General features: G+C 46.7%; 2 protein-coding genes across 18 annotated transcripts in view; one reads left to right on the top strand and one right to left on the bottom strand.

The window, feature by feature from the left end:
• The window catches only part of SYNE2 (spectrin repeat containing nuclear envelope protein 2), a 374,347-nt gene extending 357,202 nt beyond the window's left edge, over positions 1-17,145 (top strand). For 9 of the 15 annotated variants that reach the window (XM_021941289.2, XM_021941297.2, XM_021941292.2 and 6 more), the window contains 15 exons: positions 72-222; positions 586-768; positions 2,903-3,040; positions 3,750-3,944; positions 5,129-5,405; positions 6,258-6,326; positions 7,221-7,360; positions 9,358-9,472; positions 10,150-10,352; positions 11,164-11,364; positions 12,274-12,402; positions 13,888-14,079; positions 15,128-15,214; positions 15,710-15,759; positions 16,033-16,573. In XM_021941289.2, coding sequence (XP_021796981.2) covers positions 72-222; positions 586-768; positions 2,903-3,040; positions 3,750-3,944; positions 5,129-5,405; positions 6,258-6,326; positions 7,221-7,360; positions 9,358-9,472; positions 10,150-10,352; positions 11,164-11,364; positions 12,274-12,402; positions 13,888-14,079; positions 15,128-15,214; positions 15,710-15,759; positions 16,033-16,240 — 2,338 coding nt within the window. In that variant the 3' untranslated portion in view covers positions 16,241-16,573. Of the gene's footprint in view, positions 1-71; positions 223-585; positions 769-2,902; positions 3,041-3,749; positions 3,945-5,128; positions 5,406-6,257; positions 6,327-7,220; positions 7,361-9,357; positions 9,473-10,149; positions 10,353-11,163; positions 11,365-12,273; positions 12,403-13,887; positions 14,080-15,127; positions 15,215-15,709; positions 15,760-16,032 lie in introns of all 15 variants that reach the window. The other 6 variants (XM_021941291.2, XM_021941293.2, XM_021941294.2 and 3 more) reach the window with 4 other exon arrangements.
• A 459-nt stretch (positions 17,146-17,604) lies between these two features.
• ESR2 (estrogen receptor 2) overlaps positions 17,605-24,989 on the bottom strand; it is a 72,125-nt gene continuing 64,740 nt past the window's right edge. Inside the window, exon 9 of one of the 3 annotated variants that reach the window (XM_021940290.2) lies at positions 17,605-18,322. In XM_021940290.2, coding sequence (XP_021795982.1) covers positions 18,229-18,322 — 94 coding nt within the window. In that variant the 3' untranslated portion in view covers positions 17,605-18,228. 3 annotated transcript variants of the gene reach the window in all.

The raw sequence follows: 24,989 nt of genomic DNA, 5'->3' as shown, positions 1-24,989 counted from the left end.
AAGGGCAAAAGCACGGGCTTAGCACGGGCTTGCAGGGGATGGCTTGTGTTAAGATGCTTTCCTCCCATCAGAATCGAGGAGACGTGGCGCCTGTGGCAGAAGTTTTTAGACGACTATTCCCGCTTTGAGGACTGGCTCAAGTCAGCGGAGAGGACGGCGGCCTGCCCAAATTCCTCAGAGGTGTTGTACACGAGTGCCAAAGAGGAACTGAAGAGGTTTGAGGTAAACGCCTTCTCCATCCCCGTCTCCTGATCATAACCAAGCCTGCAGCGAGCCTGGGAGCTGCTGAAATGGCTTCCTCTAAGTGGCCAGCTTCTCCTCACCTCTGGTGAGGGCTGCCCAGTCCACAGCCTGCCCCCGGCTGCTGAGACAGCTTTGCAAGACATTGCGGATGTATGCCAGCTGCTATGCAATGAACTTGAAAGCCTGTTGTGTAACTGGCATCAGGACTGGTGAATTAGGCCCTCTGCTGCCATTGCAGTTTGGGGGTGAACCCCTGGCAGCAGGTTGCTTGAGGTGTAGAAGGGAAGGAGGGTGTCATGGCACTCTGCACACTTTGGCTCTGACCCCTCCCGTGTGATGCAGGCCTTTCAGCGGCAGATTCACGAGCGGCTCACTCAGCTGGAGCTCATCAACAAGCAGTACCGGCGGCTGGCCCGGGAGAACCGCACAGACACAGCCAGCCGGCTGAAGCAGATGGTCCACGAAGGCAACCAGCGCTGGGACAACCTCCAGAGGCGGGTCACGGCCGTCCTGCGGAGACTCAGGGTGAGCTCCCCTGCGCCTGGCTCGGGTGTAGATTTTCAGGGAGACGTAACGTGCGATATGCAATGGCAGGCTTGTCACACACAAAGCAGCAGATCGAAGGTTTCACTTCAGGCCTGAGCTGTTTTAACATTCCTCCAACACGAAGCCCAAAGCTGCCAACGTTCATTTTCTAAAAGGGGGATTTGCATGTGGAGCTTCTTAGGCAGGGCCTGTTGATGAGATTTGTGTTACCAACACACAGCTCTTTTTACAACTTCTATAACCCGTGGTGGTGTGCATGTTAGCACAGAGTCCAGGGCACAGCTTCACTGGGTCTGGAAAAGGCAACACATGGGTCCCTGGAAGGAGCCCCACTTTGCCCATCTGTCTGTGTTTTTGGGACCCACCAGCTCTCGCACTGAGGATGGACAAGGCACATGAATGCAAGAGCCCCTGTCTGCACTGGGGGTTGGGGACTGTGATTATTCTCTGAATTTCAGACCACACAAAGGTTTGGTTTTTGAAGGTAAATATTCACCTTAGATTAATGTCATTCAGAAGACGTGCTGTGTAGACCTGTGTGAGTCTGGGTATAAACTGAAAGGACGGTCACAGGCAGGGACTACAGGACACAGTTTTAATTTCCGCATCTGTTCTCAGGGCAGGGCATTGCTGAACCCCTTCTAGAAAGATACGATTCTGGGCTTCTTTCTTTTCTTTCTTTTTTTTTCTTTCTTTTCTCTCTCTCTCTCTCTCTCTCTCTCCTCTTCTCAGGAAGACATTGGCTTTTCTAGTAACCCAGACAACTCCTGTGCATTTCTTTCTGTCTCTCTCTCCCTTCCTGTCTCCCCCTCTTTCTTTCTCTCTCTCTTCTCTGTCTTCTTTCTTTTTTTTTTTTTTTTTTTTTTTTTTGAGATGGAGTCTCGCTCTGTCGCCCAGGCTGGAGTGCAGTGGCACAATATCGGCTCACTGCAAGCTCCGCCTCCCGGGTTCACGCCATTCTCCTGCCTCAGCCTCCCGAGTAGCTGGGACTACAGGTGTCCACCACCACGCCCGCCCGGCTAATTTTTGTATTTTTAGTAGAGAGGGGGTTTCACCATGTTGGCCAGGATGGTCTCGATCTCCTGACCTCATGATCCGCCTGCCTCAGCCTCCCAAAGTGCTGGGATTACAGGCGTAAGCCACCGCGCCTGGCCCTCTTTCTTCTTTCTTGACAAGGTCTCACTCTGTTTCCCAGGCTGGAGTGCAGTGCTGAGATCATAGCTCACTGCAGCCTCAAACTCCTAGGCTCAAGGGATCCTCCTGCCTCAGTCTCCTGAGTAACTAGGATTACCGGCATGCATCACCGTGCCTGGCTGATTTTAATTTTTGTGGAAATGGGGGTCTCACTATGTTGCCCAGGCTGGTCTCAAACTCCTGGCCTCAAGTAATCTTCCACCTTGGCCTCTCAAAGTGCTAGGATTGCAGGTGTGAGCCACCATGCATTAATTATCTCCTGCCGATTTGGCTGTGGCTAATCTGCCTTCGTTTGGCACTGAAGCTCTACCAATCTGAACATCAGCTGCCTATTTGTGAAGTGATAACCTGAGAGGTATCCTTAATTGAAGATGATAAATCTGCTCTGGGTCTTCTTTCTCTGAGAGAACACATTCAGAATTCTATCAGTGAGGGCAGAAAGGGGCACCAGGCTGGCCTCAATCCTGAGATCAGGGCTTTTCCATCTTGAAGCTACTAAATCCTTGTCAAGCAAAAGCTGCCAAAGGCTAATGCGTGAAACAGGCAGAAGGCCTGGCCCGGCCCCTCAGGGGGCTCTTCAGAGGACAGAGGAAAATCACTGATTTGGACTAGATAATTTTAGAATTTCAAATACTTAAGGACCTTGGAGACCATAATCAACATTCCCACTCTCTCCCCGACTTGCCAGCGTAGACGCTGGGGCTCAGAGAAGTTCAGGGGGCTTGTTTGGTACATAGAACCAGGACCAGACCCCAGTCTTCTGAACACAGTGCTTCTGGGGCTTTCTGGGTATCCGAGAGGCAGATTTCTCCCTGCGTATTCTGGGTACCGTTTTCTTGTGGCCAAAGGTGACCTTGCTGTCTGTCTGAACTCTTGTTCTGTGGTCAGTACAAATGTGATTTCCTCCCCGCTTCTGCAGCATTTCACCAACCAGAGGGAAGAATTCGAGGGCACCAGGGAGAGCATTCTGGTGTGGCTCACAGAGATGGACCTGCAGCTGACCAATGTGGAGCACTTCTCAGAGAGCGACGCCGATGACAAGATGCGCCAGCTGAATGTGAGGGCCGCTTCCCTAGCTCTTCTCAAAAGAACGCACCTTTGCGGGGAGAGCTGGCCAAGTGCAAATTTCACCCGATACTCCTGAGAGCAAACTTCAGAATTCTTAAAGCAGCCAGGCTACATCCCACCTGTGTACTACCAGATTATCACGTGCAAGGACATTGTTCTTTACGGTCCAGGAGTATTGGTGTCACCAGTGGGGCCGAGAACAGAGGTCCACTCTCCCATTGTTTCTGATATCTGCATGACAGGCTAATCTCACTGTAATTCTCTCCTTGGCTAGATTTTGGAAGAGGTTGAGAAATGGAAATTTGCCTTCCCTAGCATAATGGCACCAGTGAATATTATTGTGTCAGCAAACGCAAATGCCCATTTGTGGCTTATTATGGGAAATGTTCTGTTCCCACCAAGTTTTGCCATGGCAAGGTCTTTCTCTCACACCCAATAATGGTAAATGTCCACCCGTGTCAAATTTTTAGAATTATTTTAATTGGAAAAGCCAGTGCCCATAAGGAGGGGGAATATGGACAATCATTTTAAATTCCTACAGTGTCATTGTCACTTGGTTAAAAACTAAAGCTAGAGTACTAGGTGAAGGAACAAAATACTGACATTTGGATGCTTTTCTATGGCCCCGTTAGAAGAAACAGGCACTGGAAGCTCAGGGGAACTTTCTTTGAAATCCTTTCTTTCTTTTCTCTCAACAGGGCTTCCAACAGGAAATTACATTAAATACCAACAAGATTGATCAGCTCATTGTGTTTGGGGAGCAGCTGATTCAAAAGAGCGAGCCCCTGGATGCCGTGCTGATTGAGGATGAGCTGGAGGAGCTCCACCGCTACTGCCAGGAGGTGTTCGGAAGGGTCTCCCGGTTCCACCGGCGGCTCACCTCCTGCACTCCGGTACGGGCACTGCCACCTAGAAACGGCACCTGGGCTGCTCAGTTTACGTGAGACCGAATTTTTAAAGAATTAGGAGACCTATCTTAGAGTGGTTAGTTATGGTTTATTTTTTGGTTGAAAAGAAAAGGCTATATCGAAACACTTTAATTTCCACTTTTATTAATATAGAGCCACAATAACTCACAGGTTCCCATTCCCCAGTGGAAAGCATGGCACTTCTGAGGCGCATGCTCTGCGAGTCGGTTTTAAGTATTCCTCAGGGCCGGGCTTGTCTGGCAGGTGTCACTACCCCTAGAATTCCTGAAGACCTCTTCTGGCTTTTATTACATTAGTAACTTGGGAATGTATTTGCCCTTCCCTGTTTCTTAGTGACTGGAAGCTTTTAGTATTTGTGCCTTTCTGATGCTTTGTTCTCACCTTGGAAGAGAAAACACAACAGTTTCAAAAGCAACTTTGATGTTTCCCCAGACGAAAGGCCCTTTTGGGAAGTTCAGGTGGAGTTCAGGCCACTGTTAAAAGTTTACTGCCTTTGTGTGTCTGAAGCTTGAATGACAACCATTGACCAATACAACTGGCCACTCTTTCTTTTTTTGTGTCTCCAACTGACCTCATTCATGTGTAGTTATTTCATCAGACACAGCCTCAAAAATTACCCTACAATTTCTCATTATTAAGTGCAGCCACTTCGAGTTGTTTTTCTTAGACTGAAAGAGACATTATGACACAAGCAGAATAGAATATAGACACTGAGCAATTAAGTTGGCGGGTAAGAAAACCTGGTGCATATGGTTCTTGAAGTTTGAGTCTTACCCAGAACATTCACATGTCCTTTTCAAAAATGCTCTGATTCTTGGAGGACCTGCCAGTAACCATCAATGAAACTTTGGCCACCATTTCCTTATCTCCTAGATAAAGTTGTTTAACTTAGATTATCAAACTTCAGCTTTTTTCTTTCCTAAGAAAAAAGAGCTGGAGGTTTGGGAAAATATGGATTCTAGGCGCCCCTCTCCCGATTGTCTAAACTGGAATAATCAGAAACAGGACCTGGGAACCTGATCTGTTTAAAACTGCCTTACAAATACTACTGGCAGTTATTTTTGGAAACTGCTGGACAGGCAGACTTCTCGTGCTCTTCTAATTGTAGAAGCCTATGAGTTGATTAACAACTGGATACTTTGGTTTAGGGTTTGGAAGATGAAAAGGAGGCCTCTGAGAATGAAACGGACATGGAAGACCACAGAGAGATCCAGACTGATTCTTGGCGTAAAAGGGGAGAGAGCGAGGAACCGTCATCTCCTCAGTCCCTGTGTCATCTAGTGGCCCCGGGGCACGAGCGGTCTGGCTGCGAGACCCCTGTCAGCGTGGACTCCATCCCCTTGGAGTGGGACCACACAGGCGACGTGGGGGGCTCCTCCTCTCATGAAGAGGACGAGGAGGGTCCATACTACAGCGCACTGTCAGGTAACAGCTGGGTTCCCAGCGCCCTGGAAAGTGACCTGTTTGGCTGTGTTTTTAGCCCTTAACAACACGGCCAGCTCTCGATGACCAAGAGTCCAGCTTGTAGCCAACCCTGACTTCTGTGGTTTCCTGTGTTCCATCCTGCCCATCTCTAACTACCTGAGAATTGACCACTCTCATCACAGGTGGAATGAAAGGGGAAAAAAATGAAATTCACAATCAGACACCAAGGTTACTCAGTGATGGCTCTGGCTGTCTGGGAGACTCATCAGTGATTTTTTTTATTTTATTTTATTTTATTTTATTTTATTTTATTTTATTTTGGATACAGGGTCTCACACTGTCACCCAGGCTAAGGTACAGTGGTGTGACCACGGCTCATTGCAGTCTCAACCTCCAGGGCTCAAGCAATCCTCCCACCTCAGCCTCCTGAGTAGCTGGGACTATAGGTACACGCCACCACACCCAGCTGGTTTTTAAATTTTTTGTAAAGACAAGGTCTTGCTATGTTGCCAGAGCTGGTCTTGAACAGCTGGGCTCAATAAGTCCTCCCACCTCAGCCTCCCAAAGTGCTGAGATTGCAAGCATGAGCCACCGTGCCCACCCTCCCTTTCAGTTGAGTGTCTCAGTGTCACAGACTGAGCTGCTCCTTTTGATACCCAGTGTCCTGCTTTGGACAGTCAGGAATTGGCTGGAAAAAAAAAAACTTTCTGGTTTTCAAAATCCTTTTAATTAAAAAAATAAAGGGTAGTTTTCTCCTCTCAGCTGACAATGTTTCTACTGTGTGTTGACTTAATACTTGGGCATTAATCTTCAGGCACCTCCAGTGAGGCAAATGACATTGTTCTTTTTCAGATGTAGAAATCCCTGAAAATCCTGAGGCATATCTTAAAATGACCACAAAAACTTTGAAAGCGTCTTCTGGTAGGCCCCCGCCCATGCATGTCTCAACATGGCAGCATCCTGTGGGCACACTGCATCCTCAACCTCGCTCCCATGTCGTGTCTGCCTCTGCCTTCTGTGGACACCATGCGCCTTGGTCCTTGTGTCATGGTGTATTTACACTGCCATACTCACCCATAACTGCGTGCTCCTTACAAAACCCCATCCAAGCCAGAGCCGTCTCGATGCCAGCCCTCTCCTCCCTTCAGGCCTGTGGAGAGGGAATTTTTCGTGGTGCCTTTTTTGATGATTTTTTTCTCCATCTAACTGAAGTCCTTTGGCATGGGCCAAGCTTTCTTCATGGTGGCTTGGTTTGGAACTGTTTCCTTGCTTTACTGGGAACCCCTGGTGGAAAGAGGTGGGTTGGGGGTGGGGGGGTAAAGGTGCTGGTGATTTGCCACAGGAGGAATAAAACCTTCCTTTCCTTGATTTGCAGCTCTAATCTTCATCCTTAGCCCCATCCCCATCTGCCATGGTGGGTCGGGGAGAGCCCTGAGGAGCCTTTTGGTTCCCAAGTCCATCTTGACATTCACTCTTCCCCTCACTCCTGAGAGGCCTTCTGCCCTCTTGGTTCCCAGACCCGACCTTGCCGCTCAATGTCCCTACCACGCGAGACCCTGGCTCCAAAACGCCACTCATCCCACAGCAAATCATGTTGGTCGTGCTCCATTGTGTACCCATCTAGTGAAGGCACAATGTTGCTGAGTTGCATGACTCTCATCTCATTCTCTTCTGGGACATACTGACATTTTGCAAACATGCATGCTTTGCAAGGAAAGCTGCAGAACTCATTTTCATACTGTAACCTGATGCCATGTCACCTGTGACCTGTTCGGTTGGAGAGAATGGACTATCGCTTGCTGTCTTTTGTTTCAGGTAAATCCATTTCGGATGGCCACTCATGGCATGTTCCTGACAGCCCTTCCTGTCCCGAGCATCACTACAAGCAAATGGAAGGTGACAGGAATGTTCCACCTGTTCCCCCCGCATCCAGCACCCCTTATAAACCACCCTATGTAAGTCTTAGCTCCACTGGGAGTACAGCTACGTGTGAGTCATAGTTACATTTGCAAGAGAGATTTTGGTGTAAACTGCATGTGTTCACTCCCCAGGCATATTTTGAGTTGGTTTTCTTATGTCGAGCTGTCCATACTTCGTTAGAACCCTGGCAAAACCGATTAGATTTAGAGAGAGGTTTCTGGCCAAAAACCATCTTCGTGTATGTTGGTGTGGTGTAACAGTCATTATTACTGTCGAGTCAGGTGTCTGTGCAAATAGTGAGCAAGCAAGGTGCTGGCTTTCCTGACCTCTCCTGAGCTTTCAAGGCTTTGTCTTTTTGTTGTCTGTTTTGTTTGTTTGTTTTTGTTTTTGTTGAGACAGAGTCTCATTCTGTCACCCAGGCTGGAATGCACTGGCACTATCCTGGCTCACTGCAACCTCTGCCTCCTGGGTTCAAGAGATTTTCCTGCCTCAGCCTCCCAAGTAGCTGGGATTACAGGTGTGCACCACCATGCCTGGCTAATTTTTGTATTTTTAGTAGAGATGGAATTTCACCATGTTGGCCAGGCTGGTCTCGAACTCGTGACCTCAAGTGATCCACTTGCCTCAGCCTCCCAAAGTGCTGGGATTACAGGCATGGGCCAGTGCATCCGGCCTTCAAGCCTTTGTTATGTTAACCTTTTGACCATACATCCTATTCCAAAAAATCATAACTTCATATTCAGATTTGATGGTGTGCTGCAGTGGACGCGGATTTGATTCCTAGCCCCGCCAATCCATTGCCATTGTACCTGAGACACTTTGCCTTGCCTCTGAAAGCCTTTCTCAACGGAGGCTAAAGCTATTTCACCTAATTGTTGTTAAGATTATTGTGTGTAAAGGTAAAAAAAAGGTCCTCAGAAGTAATGGTCATGATTATTACTCCTGAATTGGTTTGTTGTTTATAGCAGTGGCTGTTTCTTCTTAGTTACATTTTCCTCAGCTGACTTGAGTTCTTGGCATGCTTTGGCTAGACAGCTCCTGGGAGGGGCAGCCTAGGGCAGCAGCGAGAGAAATTAAGGAGAGAATATTGTTACATCATTGGAGAAGACTCTGCCTTTGCATGGTCAAATCCAAGTCAGTTGATAATGGGCTGTTTGTGTCCAATTCAGAAACACTTCCTCTTGCTTAACAAGCAGGTGTCATTTCTAAAAAGAATAATAAGACGGGGGAAGGACCGCAGTCCCTGACCTCTGCTTTACATCCGTGGCTCATGTGGCTTGGCTATCCCTTCCTGTGATTACGCCTGTTCCTCACCTGGCCGGTTTCGAAAGCTCAACCCTTTTGTTGTGTCTGAAGCCAGATGTATCGCCACAAATCTGAAGGTTTTTTTTATTATTTTCATTCTGCACAAATAGGCCATACAGACACAATCCAAAGAAAGCAGGGCTTTTCTAAAAAGGGATACATTTATTTTTGGAGAGGCTCAAGATAACAGCCCAATCGGCTGTGTGATAACAGAAAAGTCAGTATGTGTAGTGAAAGATAAACACTTGGTAACGAATGCCCCTGGGAGGCAGATTCATCCTGTGTGCATTTCTGATTCTCAGTGATAATGATGCCAACCACCTCTACAGAGTGACAGGGATAACTAAAATTCTGTAAAACACTGTGAAAATGTAAAAGTGCTAACACAGTAACAGTCTGGTAAGCTCAACACATTGTTCTCATTTGTTTCGCATGGTTCATTTGAGGGGTGATTGGAAGCATGCCAATTAAAACAGGCCATTTTCTTCCCATCACTGACATCTCATCTGCTTCCCTCTCCCTGGGCCTTAGCTGAGGCTTTATTTCTGCCATTAGCTTTGCCAGCGTATAAATGCTACCTAGGCACTAAAGCACCACTGTATTCCTAGCAAGACACCGTCAAAGGAAAGGGGGCCCGTCTCATTTCTTCACTGTTAGTATGAATCTAGTTGTTCTTCAGATATTCTTAATATCTACAGATGGTAACTTAAAAACTGGCTCATTCTAGGGAAAGCTGCTATTACCGCCAGGCACGGATGGTGGCAAAGAAGGCCCGCGAGTCTTGAATGGCAGTCCACAGCAGGAAGACGGGAGACTGGCCGGTGTCACAGGGCAGCAGTCAGGTACTGCCTATACCTGGCAGTTGTCCAGAGAGCCAGAGTATGGTATTTAAGTCCTTGCTTAACAGAACATTCATTAGATATTAACCAACTATATGATTTGCCAAAACTGGGGGACTTACCCTAAAACAGCCAATGTTATTTTTAAATCAGCGATTGGCATTTATGAACAAATTCCTAGGCTGTTCAGTGTAATTTGAAAACTATTCTTTAAATACTGGTAAAATAAGCCTCCGGAGGAAGTGCAGGTTTTCACTTTCTACACTTCTATGTAAAGATCAGACATGAGGATGATGATCAGTGTTGTCTCAAGTGTCTCTTCATTCGACCAGCCCAGTAATTATAAAAGTAATTACTCAACTAAATCTAAAGCTGACAGCATCGACCTGGTCATTTTTGGACCAAAGGAGAAAACTGAAAAGATTCAGCATGAACTGACCTGTTGAGCGTGAAACTGTAACACATAGACCTCCACTTCATTCCAGCCTCTGGGAGTGTAGGCCTCAGATCATGTGCTATTCCACATTCCAGGAGAAGAGAGAACTCCCAAAACCTGACCCTTCTGTCAGGGGAATCCCCTACATTTTTTTTTTTTTAACTCACCCTGACCCCTAATTAGCTGGAGGCAGAGAAATCTGTTGCATTGTTGCTTTTTTTAATTGGCGATTTTTTAATTCCAGGTGCCTTTGACAGATGGGCGCTGATTCAAGCACAAGAGCTTCACAATAAACTCAAAATGAAACAAAATTTGCAACAGCTGAACTCTGATATCAGCGCCATCACCACTTGGCTGCAAAAAACTGAAGCAGAGCTGGAAATGTTAAAGATGGCAAAGCCTCCCTCTGATATCCAGGAAATAGAACTGAGTGTGAAGAGACTGCAGGTGAGTTAGAGGTGTGGCGGGGAAGAGTGATTCAGAGTGTGCATGTGAATGCATTGCTATGCTGGACGAACAGATCACGTGTATTAGTGGCATAGGCGCAGCTTGCAGAGGGTGTATGTAGAGGTCACTCTCTTCCATTTCAGTTCCATAGGTGGCAAGGAAGGACTAGTGGTGGAACCTTCCTTGAAAGGGCTTGGGAAAGGACCAGCTCATCTACGGATGAATCCCATGGCCTGATCTCATTACCCTTTTATGCAGTTAGGATGTGTCACCTACATAAGTCCTGACCCCACTGGAACTAGCCCAGGGAGCTACAAAGGGACAGTTTGAGCCCTGTGCTTTAAGGGTGCCCTGAGCATTAGCCTGAGCTCCTGAGACCCAGGGCAGGGATTTTGGGGGATCCAGATACCCTCATATTTGTACTTTTATTTTGCTATGTGTGTTAATATATTAGGAATTAATATTTCTGGGATATCTAGGAGCAAATGCAGGATAACCACATATACTTTATCTGAAAGACCTTTAGTCTGGTCCAGAAACATTAGCCAGTTGCAGAGCAGGGCTTGTAGAGGTCAGCAGGGTCTCCTCCCTCCAGCAGGCCTGTGCTTTGGGGCCCTGTTGGCCAAGTTCACGGACCTTAAGGCAGCTCCCTCCCCGGATACTTCCCAGCCAGTCACAGGCGAGGTCACTCTCATTTCTACGGCCGCAGCTTGGAAGACTGTGTGGAAAATTTGTACCCTACTGAGGTTCAAAATGAGCCCCTCCTCCCTACTTTCAGAGCTCCTAACCTCATCTTTTCTCTCTGTGGTAGGAGATATTGAAAGCCTTTGACACCTACAAGGCATTAGTGGTCTCTGTCAACGTGAGCAGCAAGGAATTTCTGCAAACCGAGAGCCCCGAATCCACAGAGCTCCAAAGTAGACTCCGCCAGCTGAGCCTGCTCTGGGAAGCGGCACAGGGCGCAGTGGACAGCTGGAGAGGGGGCTTACGACAGTCGCTCATGCAGTGCCAGGTACGCTGACTCAGCACCCAGCCTCCCAGAGGCGCCCAGGCCCACGTGGTGGGAGCAGCAGATATTTTTATCATGGTCAGGCTGCGTCGGTGCAGCCAAATGTGGCTTGTGTCAGGAAACATGCGCTTTACCATTTGTTTCCACAGAGGCTCACCGGCCATCTCAGAGACCCACTCCCTGTCCCAGGTCTCTTCGCTGTTGCCCAGGCCCAGAGCCACTCCTGGAGTCAGGGTTCCTGCAAGTGACCTGTGGGTTAGAGGTGCTACCCCACAGCTCCTCTTGTCCTTTTGCCAGGGTGATTAAGAGACCTGGCCTTGAAGCAGAGGAGCAGTTATTGCTTAATAGCTATGTGACTTTGCGCAAAGCATTGAACCTCCTAGACCTCAGTGTTCTTAACTGAAAATGGGAATCATTCCATGTCTACCTCCTAAGGTTCTTTTTTAGGAGTAAATGAGGCAGTGTGTGTAATCCTAGCCCAGCACCTGACACAGTAAATGCACAGCGGGTGTGAGCTCTGCACCACTGCCTAGCTCTGGCTGTGTCTCAGGGAACGTGAGCACACCCCAGCCTGTCCTGTTGGATTGTTTCCCTCCACCACTGGACCCCAGCAGATTGGCTGAGGAATGCGTGTGGCCTTCATCTGTAAAATCAGCCGGGCATCCTGAAGCCCCACCTTCATAGTGGCATTTTCATTTGCTACCTCCTGGCACTGTGCCGAGTGCCTGCCTTCTTTCCTCTGCCTCATTCTGGGGCCCTGGCATTTAGTTTAAAGCTGGCCCTTGTATTCACTGGGTAAGGCCAGAAAAGCAAATGACTGAGATAGATTGGAAGCAGCAAGCCATGTTCCTAGCATGCCCTCTTCCAGGACTCTAAGACATGGCAGCGCTCTGATGTGTGCTGTTTTTTAAGGACTTCCACCAGTTGAGTCAAAATCTGCTGCTGTGGTTAGCGAGTGCCGAGAACCGGAGGCAGAAGGCTCATGTCACCGATCCGAAGGCCGACCCCCAGGCTCTCCTGGAGTGTCGGAGGGAACTAATGGTAAGTTTCCTCCCAGGAGCTCTGTATTGCCACCAGCCTCTGTCATCCCCAGAGAGGCCGCACACTCAGGTAGCCTCGCCTAGTATTTCAGGAACTGTGCCAGTGGTGTTTGCCTGTAATGCACGAGTTCAGCCCTAGTATTCCTCCAATTGGTGTTTACCGAGCAGCCCTTTATCGTTCTGAAGCCAAATGACTTGCAGGAATGGAGAGCCACAGTCCACAGAACTGAGGACATAGGTGCTCTCGATATCCTGAGAAACTTAAGGCCATTTGAGTGGAAGTCTTTTTCTCTCGTGAATCCTGCTCACTGGGGAGAAATATGGTGCTCATTTGCGCCACACCTGCGATGAGCTGGGTGGGTTTTCTGTATCCACTATGGAAAAATGGTTCTTCTTGGAGGAGAGTCATGTCCTCATGCATTTGTCACTAACACACCAAGATGGGATTTCTCTATTCTCACTGGTGCTCAAGGTGACATTTTCATCCATAAATCTGTATGTGGTTTAAATATTATAATCAGAGTGCTAGCCATTGTTTAAAAATATAGTTTTCCTAAAATGTTTGCAAAGCCCCAGTCTCTAGAGCATTGGCGTCCAGTAGAACTTTCTGAAGTGATAGAGATGACCTGCATCTGCACTGTCTAGTAACCTCATGTGGCTTAAAGCACCTGAAATGTGGCTATTGTGACTGAAACTGAATTTTTAAGTTTAGTTAATTTAAATAGCCACATGTAGGCCAGGCACGGTGGCTCCCAGCACTTTGGGAGCCTGAGACGGGCAGATCGCTTGAGGTCAGGAGCTCAAGACCAGCCTGGTCAGCATGGTGAAACCCTATCTCTGCTAAAAATACAAAATAAAATAAAAATACAAAAAAAAAAATAGCTGGGCATGGTGGCAGGCGCCCGTAATCCCAGCTACTTGCGAGGCTGAGGCATGAGAATCGCTTGAACCCAGGAGGCGGAGGTTGCAGCGAGCCCAGATCGTGACACTGCACTCCAGCCTGGGTAACAGAGTGAGACTTCATCTCAAAAAAATAAATAAATGAATAGCCACATGTGTCTAGTGGCCATATTGCAAGCAAGATAACCACCCTTAACAATTAAAGCCCGTTTGCCTGATGTGAACCTCTATGGTTATGCTGCTGTTTCTCGCGTGATTGACTTTAGAGTTTCCCTTTACTTCCTTCCGTGGTGGATGAGGGACCTGGTCTTGCCACACCACTTGCCTCACTTCTTTCCTCTAATTTCTCCAGCATCACAATTGCCTTCAGAGTGAAAAGAAATTAAAAATAGGGGCAGGGTATAATCCACTTGCTATCTAAATAGTGCTGGGCTGGAGGACACAGGCAGATACGAGCAACAGAAGGTTCTGGAATTGAGTACTACCCATCATTGAGTCTGGAACTTTTCTGGTACTGAGAAAAACCTCCTGTGTCCACACTCGCTTCCCTTTGGACAAGTCAGTGTTTCACACTTTCTGTTTTCAGCAACTGGAAAAGGAGCTGGTAGAACGTCAGCCTCAAGTGGACTTGCTGCAGGAAACTTCAAACAGCCTTCTCATTAAGGGACATGGAGAAGACTACATTGAAGCTGAAGAAAAGGTGCATGTTATTGAGAAGAAACTCAAACAGTTACGAGAGCAAGTGTCCCAAGATTTAATGTCCTTGCAGGGAACCCAGGTGAGTCTACTTGTAGCTTTTAAATGTAAAGATTACCATATTACATGCAAACAGGACAGCAATGTTGCAGCCATGCTGTAAGACAGAGGCCAGAAGCAAGGGCCAGGTGGTCCGAGCGGGGCCTCATGTCGTGCCCTTTTCTAGCTGTGCAGACTTAAAGAGCTATATGTGCTCTTTGAATCTGTTTTGTCATTTTTAAAAGGGGGTAGGGGGTGACAATTTTTTAAATTTTTTTTTTAAAGGAATTGACTAATTTTTGTATTTTTTGTAGAGAAGGGTTCTTGCCATGCTGCCCAGGCTGGTCTTGAACTCCTGACCTCAAGGAATCCAAAGTTCTGGCATTACAGGCATGAGCCACCGCACCTGGCCTACTTTATAGTGGGATCCAACTCAAAACAAAGGGAATGCCCAGACTATGGCCTCACCAGACTTAGGGCAGGTCTATTTTCTCCTAAGCAGCCTAGACTAGACTCTCTTGGTGGCCACATGATCTCATCACTGACCTGTGATGAGCTCACCGTCAACTCGAACTGCTGCTGCTAAACTCAGTCTCCCCAGCTCTGTGCTATGGGTTGGTTTTTAATATAGGTTGACTTTTCCTTGTTTACATTCCTTTTTGTCTGTTGTTGGGAGTGAGAGCAATAGAAGAGCCCCTTCAGGAAAGATTTAAGACTGGGCACAGTGGCTCATGCCTATAATCCCAGCACTTTGGGAGGCCAAGGCAGGTGGATCACTTAAGTCCAGGAGTTTGAGACCAGCCTGGGCAACATGGTGAAACCCCATCTCTGCAAAGAAAATACAAAACTAGTTGCGGTGGTGCATGCCTATAATTCCAGCTACTCAGGAGGCTGAGGTGGAAGGATTGAGTTTGGGAGGTCAAAGCTGCAGTGACCTGTGATTGTGCCAGTGCACTCCAGCCTGGGTGACACAGTGAGACTGTCTAAAACAAACAAAAAAGTTTGATTTAAGCTGGGGGAGGGTGAGTTGTATCATGAAGAATCTGCGTGAAACACATTTCTGTACTCAACCTTTGGGGTCTTAATTTCAGAACCCAACCCCACCCCTGCCCAGCTTCGATGAGGTAGACTCAGGGGACCAGCTTCCCACGGCATCCGTGCCAGCTCCCCGAGCAAAGGTAAGCAGCCCCTTTCCTTCTGTAAGAACCTCACTGGCTATTTTTAAAAGTCACTGAGTTGAGGGACACTTTGGATTGCAAGAGCCCATTAGCCATTTCAGGACAGCACAGGTCTCTGCTGACGCATAGAGAGGCTTACTCCAATTTTTTTTTTTAATTAAAATATTCTTTTTAAGAACTTAAAGTCTGCCTTCTAGTCACTCTTCTTTGGGAGCACCGTAGGTTGTGAACGAGAGCTCTTAGTGTTGCTAAAGGGTTTTCCTGATTTTGCCATTAAAAACAGATCAACAAACTTGACCCTGAAACTCTTGAGTAGATGAACTGAATTATTTCCTACCTCAGGTGACATTTAATCTCAATTGTATTACTCTAGTCTCCAAAGTTTGGCTATAACACAACATAAAGGTGGTATATAATTTAAGGGAGAATTTTTTTGTTTTATCATTGATAGGACTAAACTGTCTTCAACTTACTAACTGGAGTTTCTTTACCCAGCAGTTCAGAGCAGCGAGAACTACAGAAGGCGAGGAGGAGACAGAGAGCAGGTAACAGGGCTTTACCGTGACAGCAGTCCTTTCCCCTGCTCCACACTCCCACTGCCTCAGTCTTGCCAATGCCACTATCAAGGTCCTTGCAAAAATCTGGTTTTGTTTTGTCTGGAAAGGGCTGGTCTTCTCCTCTGAAACTGAACCCCAACCGTTGGCCCCATTTAAATCTCAGGTCTTGGATTTCTTACTTACATAAGCGGGGGGTCAGGTACTAGAGTGGGTCATGCCTGTGGAGCCTCCCAATCGGCTCTCAACCTCCTCTGTTGGCAGGGTCCCCGGCAGTACACGGCCACAGCGCTCCTTCCTCTCGAGAGTGATCCGGGCAGCCGTGCCCCTGCAGCTGCTGCTCCTGCTGCTGCTGCTCCTGGCCTGCCTTCTGCCCTCCTCCGAAGAAGACTACAGCTGCACTCAGGCAAACAACTTTGCCCGGTCTTTTTACCCCATGCTGAGGTACACCAACGGGCCACCCCCGACATAGAGGACGTAGCTGGCCACAGGCCACACCACCTGCCTGATTGCTAAGGGTGCCCAGCACGTGGCCCCAGACCAATCTGAGTGACTTAGTGTTGGCAAGGTCCGGGGACCTATGCAGACACCTTCTTCTGGGCTTGCCCGGCACGCTCTCTGAAAGCCCAGGGCAGCTTTCAAATCGTGTTCCTCCCCAGGGGCAGGGAACCTGTGCGGCAGTTGCCCCGGGTATTTTGGCAAAACTAGTTGATTGGTTTAGGGATCTCTGGAAATGTCAATTTCCTGAAGAGCCAAGCACTTTGTGAATTCTGGTTTATTTGTAAAACAGCATTATTATAATGTAGGTATGGTCAATGAGCAGTGGTGTCCCTCACGTATATTATAGAAGCAAGCGAGCACATTCCACCCTAGAAATGGTTCAGAAACTCGTAGGCACCCTTAGCTGATGGAAACAATCACATTTAATATGTTTAGAATCAGTTTTACTCCAATCAGCTGGCAATTTTGAGCTACCAGTTATACACCAAAATGTTCTGTTCAGTACCTAGCTCTGCTCTTTTATATTGCTTTAAATTTTTTAAGAAATTATATTGCATGGATGTGGTTATTTGTGCATATTTTTTAACAATGCCCAATCTGTATGAATAATGTAAACTTCGATTTTTTTAAAAAATCAGATTTTAGCTGGAGCTTTTGACTAATGTACAGTAAAAGCCAAACTACCGACTTGATAGAGATGTTTTTGTAAGTTAAATTTTCTAAGACTTTTTCACATCCAAAGTGATGCTTTGGGTTTTAACCGTTTGGCCACGGCAGGGGTTCGGGTTGAGGGGGTGGGGGTTGGTACGGAAACTTGAAGCTGTTTGTGATATGTACAACTCAGATGTTTCTCATTAAAAAACAAAATTAGCCAGACTTCTGTTGTACTGAATTCTATAACAAAGCAGTTCAAAGGTATGCTTAATCTTCCAAAGAACAAAAATTATTTTTAAAATACTGGGGAGGGCCTTTTATTCTAAACTAGTAAGTCTTATTTAACTTTTACAGAATTAACTTCTAGCTCTGGACCCTTGTGTATGTGTAAATTCTCAGTGTGTGACCTTCAGATGCTGTAGGGAATGGCAAAGGCAACATGGCATGAGAGGTGGACACGAAGGGAGGGATCTTATACCCAGTTTCCTTTTTTTTTTTTTTTTTTGACAGAGTTTCACTCTGTCACCCAGGCTGGAGTGCAATGGCCCAATCTTGGCTCACTGCAACCTTCACCTCCCAGGTTCAAGCCATTCTCATGCCTCAGCCTCCTGAGTAGCTGGGATTACAAGCACACCCCACCATGCCTGGCTAATTTTTGTATTTTTAATAGAGACGGGGTTTTGCCATGTTGGCCAGGCTGGTTTCAAACTCCTGACCTCAAGTGATCTGCCCACCTTAGCCTCCCAAAATGTGAGCCACCGTGCCTGGATTCCCAGCCTGCTCCATGGTAAATTAACAGGCAAAGCCCCTTGTTGTCCATTTAAGTCCAGTAACATTTTACTTTCTACCTAAACAAAGAGGATAGGCATCAGCATTTCCCCTTTCTTGATTGGAAGATACTGAACACAGTTCCTAGTTCCTAACCTGCATCTGTTGGCAGACACAGCTGACCACACAATCCCAGTCCCCTCCTCCCCTTCTCTGCAAAGCACAAACCTCAGGGGAAAGCAGTGAAGCTCATCAGTAGCTGGAGCCTCAACTTTCCACATTGGTGCCCCTCATGAGTGAGACATCCGCAAGGCCTGGGCAGTTAGGGAGACCATCTGAAGAGAATCTGTCTTCACTTTACCTTCAGTGTTTAAAGTTACCAAATTGTTGGATTGATACAGAAAGGAAGGTGGTTTTTAACCACATAACTTCAAAGTAGTTTAACTCTTTAAAATTATTTTCATGGATTACAATGATCCCAGAGGGAAACTGAAGTGAAAATGTTACCCAAGATTTTTCTTTAGGCCACCAAGTTGATTAGAAGGTCACAGATCCATCCGTTGCTTCAGGCAAAAGAGTATCTCCGTCTTCCATTCCAAATGAGGTGAGTGAGTGAGAGGCCTTTTCTGCCCTTAAGTAGAGATGTGGGACAAGTCAAAGTTGTAGTGAAAGGAAGTGTGGTCTGCATTTTTTTTTTTTTTTTTTTTTTTTAGGCGGAGTCTCGCTCTGTCGCCCAGGCTGGAGTGCAGTGGCGCGACCTCGGCTCACTGCAAGCTCCGCCTCCCGGGTTCCCGCCATTCTCCTGCCTCAGCCTCCCAAGTAGCTGGGACTACAGGCGCCGCCACCATGCCCGGCTAATTTTTTTGTATTTTTAGTAGAGACGGGGTTTCATTGTGTTAGCCAGGATGGTCTCGATCTCCTGACCTCGTGATCCGCCCGTCTCGGCCTCCCAAAGTGCTGGGATTACAGGCTTGAGCCACCGCGCCCGGCCTGTGGTCTGCATTTCAAAGCCTAATACTGTGCATATCAATTTTCGTCTCTTCCTCAGGATGAAGGCCTTTAAGCTGGTTTGCACCCCCCATCTCCAGGGAGGCCACTGTAGCTTCTTTCACTCAGAGCTCAGTGTATTCCCAAAACTCTTTTATGAGGTAGTCTGGGTTTTATATCGTCTGCAAATCTTTCATTGCCCACATGCAAGGGACATTTTCATATGACTCTTGGCACTAAGATAACTTCAAATGAATGAATTGCTTTTCTCCCCATCTCTAAAGGATATAATTCTAATCAAACTCAGATAGAATGATTACAGAAAATCTATCCAAATAATTGATGCACTAGATACCAGGACTTGTGTGGGCCCCATTTTACTTGTGTACACGGGACCTGTGGTCATAAATCAATCACAGGTGTGAGATGAGCTGACTAAACATGAGATTGTTCTTTTTAAGAAGCCATACATTAAAGCAGAGCTTCTTCACTCTTCTGAAATCGTACTCAACCATTTGTGTTCAGATGCCCTTTCCCAGGAAAACTAGCCCTGGTTTTCATCAAATTCTCAAAGGACTCTCTAACCCCAAAATACTAGAATTCAGAATAGAATGTAGACACTACTTAGCCTAATTACTGTAAGTTCTCACACTCAGCCCCCAACAAATACATTTTTAAAGCCAAAATAATGAAACACTTTATTTATATCATGTTAAACTCTCTGCGACAGTGCCACAGACATTAAAGGGACACAGTAAGGAAAACACTCCCTGGGGGAAGGGAAAGCAGGTCTCACAATCTGCTTTCACATAGCAGCAAACATTCATTTCTACAAGGCCCAAATGTAAAGCCTGCAAATGAAATCAACAAATTAGTGTAATGGTACAAAGCATTCGTCTGAGAAAATAGCAAATGATAGCCAACCAACAGGCTCTGAGGTACACACTGATAAAAGGCATATGACTCACAGTTAAGGCATTGAGACACCCAACAGAGGAAACAACGGCAAAAACATCCATTGTACAGTCAACGGGAACTGTTTGCAGCTGGCATCGCCACTCCTTATGTGCTTCCCATAGAGGAAACCCACTACCAGTTACCAGTGGCTGGTCCTACAAGTGAATAGGATCCCTGGAATTAAAAAAAAAAAAAAAAAGGCCAGGCGTGGTGGCTCACGCCTGTAATCCCAGCACTTTGGGAGGCCGAGGCGGGCGGATAACAAGGTCAGGAGATCAAGACCACGGTGAAACCCCGTCTCTACTAAAAAAAATACAAAAAATTAGCCAGGCGTGGTGGCGGGCGCCTATAGTCACAGCTACTCAGAAGGCTGAGGCAGGAGAATGGCATAAACCCGGGAGGCGGAGCTTGCAGTGAGCTGAGATCGTGCCACTGCACACCAGCCTGGGCGACAGAGCGAGACTCCGTCTCAAAAAAAAAAAAAAAAAAATCCTTGACCCAAAGCAACAGAAATGGCACTACAGTCATACATCACAGACAATGCGCATCTTAAGAGCCGCCACTGGAGCCAAAATTCCAGCAAGTTTGAGAGCTATAAAAGAAGTGGCACGTGTTTTCACACTATGATACTATAGTATATCACACCACAGGGAAGCATCAGTGCCTAAACGGTGTGAGTTTTACACGAGTACACTTCCAAGGAACATGTTCCATGTGTTTGGGGAAAGCAGTCACAGATCACAGTACCCACTAGCTCACGAGCCTGGGATGGGACGATGGGAATAATAGAATGCATCTTATTTTTCCATCTGTCGTTGCTGCTGTTCTGTAAAGGTTCATGCAGACCCACCTAAGCTGAGGAGACGGGATCTAAAGGTACAGCAGAAGACAACCCTAACTTTACCACCCCTCCATTCTGCTGCAACTCAGCTCACAAAGCAGATTCTCACAGAAGCAAGTCCGGGGGCAGGAGCAGTACTGGCCCGCTGGGCAAGCAGAAGACTTGCGTGCCAGTCCAAGCTTTGCCATGGGTAGTTTTACAACCTCGAATAGGTGAATTTGCCCCCATGGGCTTTAATTTACACAGATATGAAAGGTGGAGTTAAACTTTTATGTGAGAGGTTTACAAACTTACTGTGTCTGTAGGGGTGTTCTGGACATTGTGGTGGGAGGTAAGGGGGTATTACAAGGGGGCCCCATTTAAATTACAGCAGCCATGCATGTCATGTTGCACCTGACAGACAGATTCTGCAGTTTTAAAATATTTGTCTTTAGATTTTTAAACTGGTTGAAGTGCATGGTCACTGTCAGCACTGGACTTGGATTGCCTGCATTCAGCTCTTATCACCTCCCCATGTGACCTTGAGCGAGTTTGCTTAGACCCTGTCTAGTTCCACAACCAGAAAATCAGGACAATAGCAGTTATTATAATAAGGATTAAATATGAATATCTGAGGCATTGAGAACTGTGTCTGGCACAAATATTAGCTTTAGGTACTAAATAATGTGTTTTCATCTTTTTAAAAGGTTTTCAGCAACTGAAAAAAAATGTGGCGGGGCTGGGCACAGTGGCTCACGCCTGTAAGCTCAGCACTTTGGGAGGCCTTGGCAGGCAGATCACTGGAGCCCAGGAGTTCAGGACCAGCCTGGGGAGCATAGTAAAACCCCATCTCTACAAATACTAAAAGAATTAGCCAGGTGTGGTGGTGTGCACCTGTAGTCCCGGTTACTCGGCAAGGGCGGGAATGGGGTGGGATGGGGCGCTGAGTGGGAGGATCGCTTGAGCCCAGGAGGTCGAGGCTGCAGTGAGCCATGATGGCGCCACTGCACTGCACTCTAGCCTGGGCAACAGGAGTCAGACCCTGTCTCAAAAAAAAAAAAAAAAAAAAAACAGTGTCAAATCTTATTAAATGAAGATACTTTGTTTCAAAATAGGCCTATAAACAGAAGGTTCACTTTGAATTTGTAAAGTCCCTTAGTAGATGTCATAAGAACCAAACCCTGTTTTCACATGCTAGAAAATTCTAGAATTGCTTCAACTCCACTTACACATATAAATATATATGGATATATAATATGGCTCTGCCAAGTATTGGTAACTGATGTTTCTTCCTTACTGAAATCTAAAATAGTTGCCCTTCCAGCTGAGTTAGCAGGGGAAGTGTTCCAGATCAAGACTCGCACTGCACAGCTCCCATCGATTTTGCACTGTTTTATTTTTAATGCAGTTAAGAGTCCTCAGATTTGTTACTAGGCTGACAGCTTTGTCTCATGTTCCCACCTTAATTTTTTTAGAAAAATCCCTTCAAGACTATTTTAGGGTCAAATCTTTTGTAGTCAGTCCTGGTGGGCAGTGACTATGAGACAGGCCTGACAGAGGGGTGCTGTGAGAACAGAGGGAGATTTGGTGAGAATAGCTCAGCTGGAAACTCACTGTGCGGCGCTCCTGAGACTGCCCACTCGAGGCTCTAAAGGGATTGCCATTGCCAGTTCACTCCCAGGAGTAGAAGTGAGCACATCTGTCTTAAGATCTACTCTCCAAAAAAAAAATAGATATATATATATATATTCCACGTTAATTTTTTTTTTTTTTTTTTTTTTTGAGACAGGGTCTTCTCTGTCACCCAGGCTGGAGTATGATGGTATGATCTCGGCTCACTACAGCCTTGATCCCCCCAGGTTCAGGTGATCCTCCCACCTCAGCCTCCCAGGTAGCTGGAACTACAGGCCTGCACCACCACACCTGGCTAATTTTTGTATTTTTCGTAGGACAGGGTTTCTCCATGTTGCCCAGTCTGGAGTCAAACTCCTGGGCTCAAGTGGTTCACCCGCCTCAACCTCCCAAAGTGCTGGGATTACAGGCGTGAGCCACCGCATCTGGCCTTTTTTTGGTTTTTTATGTTTTTGTTACCTGGTAATCTCTTTTAAAAATACATTTAATAGAATTTCACTGGCACATAATGAGTTGTTGAAGGCTGCCTTCTTTGCCTCTTTCTTCCTACTCTCCAGCTTCCAAACCCCTCTATTGGGAGTGGGGCATTCTAGGCTGATCAGGAGGAAACAAGCTGACACTAACACTGGTTCCCTGGTTCCTATGAAACCAAGCTTATCCTGCCTGTACTAAATCTTACTAAGGCTGTAACACTGAGTCACTAAGAATAACTTCAAACTGCCTCAGAACGCAGACATCAGTGTGTTCTCTAGGTACTTGTCCAAGCGTTTCTGAAACAGCTAAGCTCAACTTTTAGTAAAATTGCACCAATATCAAAATTACAGATTATTCAAGGTCTTACTAGCAAAAACCAGTCTTGGTAACACTGAATGTAATCTTCCTAATGACTTAGTAAATACAGGATGTGCTAGCCAAAGTGAACATATTTTTTAAAAATATATATTTAATATCACATCACAAGGTAATTGTTTAAAACATTACTGCAATAATGAAACATGATTATTTAATTGCTCACTTTCAAAGTATGCTGTTACTCATTTTGCACATTCACTGTGTTTTTGACATTTCAGAGGTGCCCTTCTTCATATCCTGTTTATGGTTCCACTTGGAATAAGAACTAATACTTTTACTGTTTCTTTTTCACCCAGCCCACCATATAAATTTTCCAATAAGAAAATATTTTTAAAAGCGCTCTCAAGTGTAAAAGAATTTTTTTCTTGCTATAAATAATTATCCCTAAATATTTCTGTTTAAGGAGAGTTCACAAACTGGGTCTTGTTCAAGGGGTGTACTCATCAAGGCTATACAGTGTGGCCCCAGAACTGACACGCTGGGGTGCCTAGCTACTCATCCACCCATAAAACAGCATGCCATGCACATCCACAGCCCAAAGTGTCCCTGACTACTTGGGGTAGCTGATGTGGCAGTTGTGGCTGCTACTTATGAGGTTGTACAAGATGGAAACTGCATCCACAGTGCCCCAGGGAAACACTGTGGCTGTCACCCACACCCACGGGAGAGAACCCCATTCCTGCAAACACGGCCTTTCTCCAGCACCCATCCTGGCCCAATGGGACAACAGGTTTAAGGAAGGGCAGTTCCAGGAGCAGGGAGATTTGTATCTCCCACAGTTCTCCATGAAAATGGTCACATGTTCATATACACATACCCCAAATTATTGGCAGGCTCTGTGAATGCAAATCAAGAGGGACAAATCTGTGCAGCTGGCAGCAAGGTCAGGGAGAGAACATGACTCACATCCCAGCTTGACTACAGTCCCTCTGGCCTTTGACAGAATAAGCATCATATGATATGATCAGTCCCCACAGGCCTGGGAGGTAAGTACACAGATGTCATGGGGGTTTTCAATCTTACAATCAAGTGGTCCAGAAAAAAGCATACAAAGGTCAACTCTCAAAGGGAAGGGTAGTGTGTACTGCAAAAGAAGGGTTAGCCCACTTCCTGTAAGCAGGTCACTTCCTCTCCCCTCTGATTCACGGCCCTTCCAAGTCAGATTTCCACCATTCATTCCAAAACCTTTAAGATGTTTCACAAAGGGAAGGAAGGAAGATGGAAAGTAAGAATACCACATTGAGATCCTATGAGGCCATTCAGTGTGGAAACGCTGCATTCAAATGTGCCCTCCGCTAACAAGGAAAACTATGGCTTCCTCACCCTGACTCCTGGGAGTTGGGGAGGGCGAGGAAAGGACGGTACAAGACCAAGCCTGCCATCACCAAATGATGGACCACACAGCAGAAAGATGAAGCCCAGGCTCCCAACACACGAGTTCACGCTTCAGCCTGTGACCTCTGTGGGCCCGTTCACCTCAGGGCCAGGCGTCACTGAGATTGTGGGTTCTGGGAGCCCTCTTTGTTTTTACTGTCCTCTGCCAGGCTGCACTCGGACCCCGTGATGGAGGACTTGCACCCGCGAAGCACGTGGGCATTCAGCATCTCCAGCAGCAGGTCATACACTGGGACCACGTTTTTGCACTTCATGCTGAGCAGATGTTCCATGCCCTTGTTACTATGGGGACAAAAAGTTGCTGAGATTCCCTCCTCCAAGGCAGCCACAGGAACACCGAAGACTTCCCCAGCTCCCTGCTCAGAGTCAGTCTACCCCACCCCTAACTCCACTCTTCCCTCAGCCCATTTATCCATGGCTCATGCATCCAGCTCCCCCTGATAATTTAGGCTCAAGGGCAAGGACATTGTCAGCCTCTGTGTCCCACCACACACCCATGATGGCCTGGCACATAGGACAATAGATTCTCATTATTTGCAGTAATCATGTTCTATAAAATCATTGTGAACACTGACTCCTCACTCCTAGGGGAAATACAGGGTTAGGTTCCTGCAAGCCTCTGGCCACATCTTCATCAGCTGATCAATACAAAACC

Source organism: Papio anubis, chromosome 7, assembly GCF_008728515.1.
Source record: "Papio anubis isolate 15944 chromosome 7, Panubis1.0, whole genome shotgun sequence".
Taxonomy (NCBI): Eukaryota; Metazoa; Chordata; class Mammalia; order Primates; family Cercopithecidae; genus Papio; species Papio anubis.
Note: the sequence above shows the minus strand (reverse complement) of the source record. Positions and strands in the feature narration are given on the sequence as shown.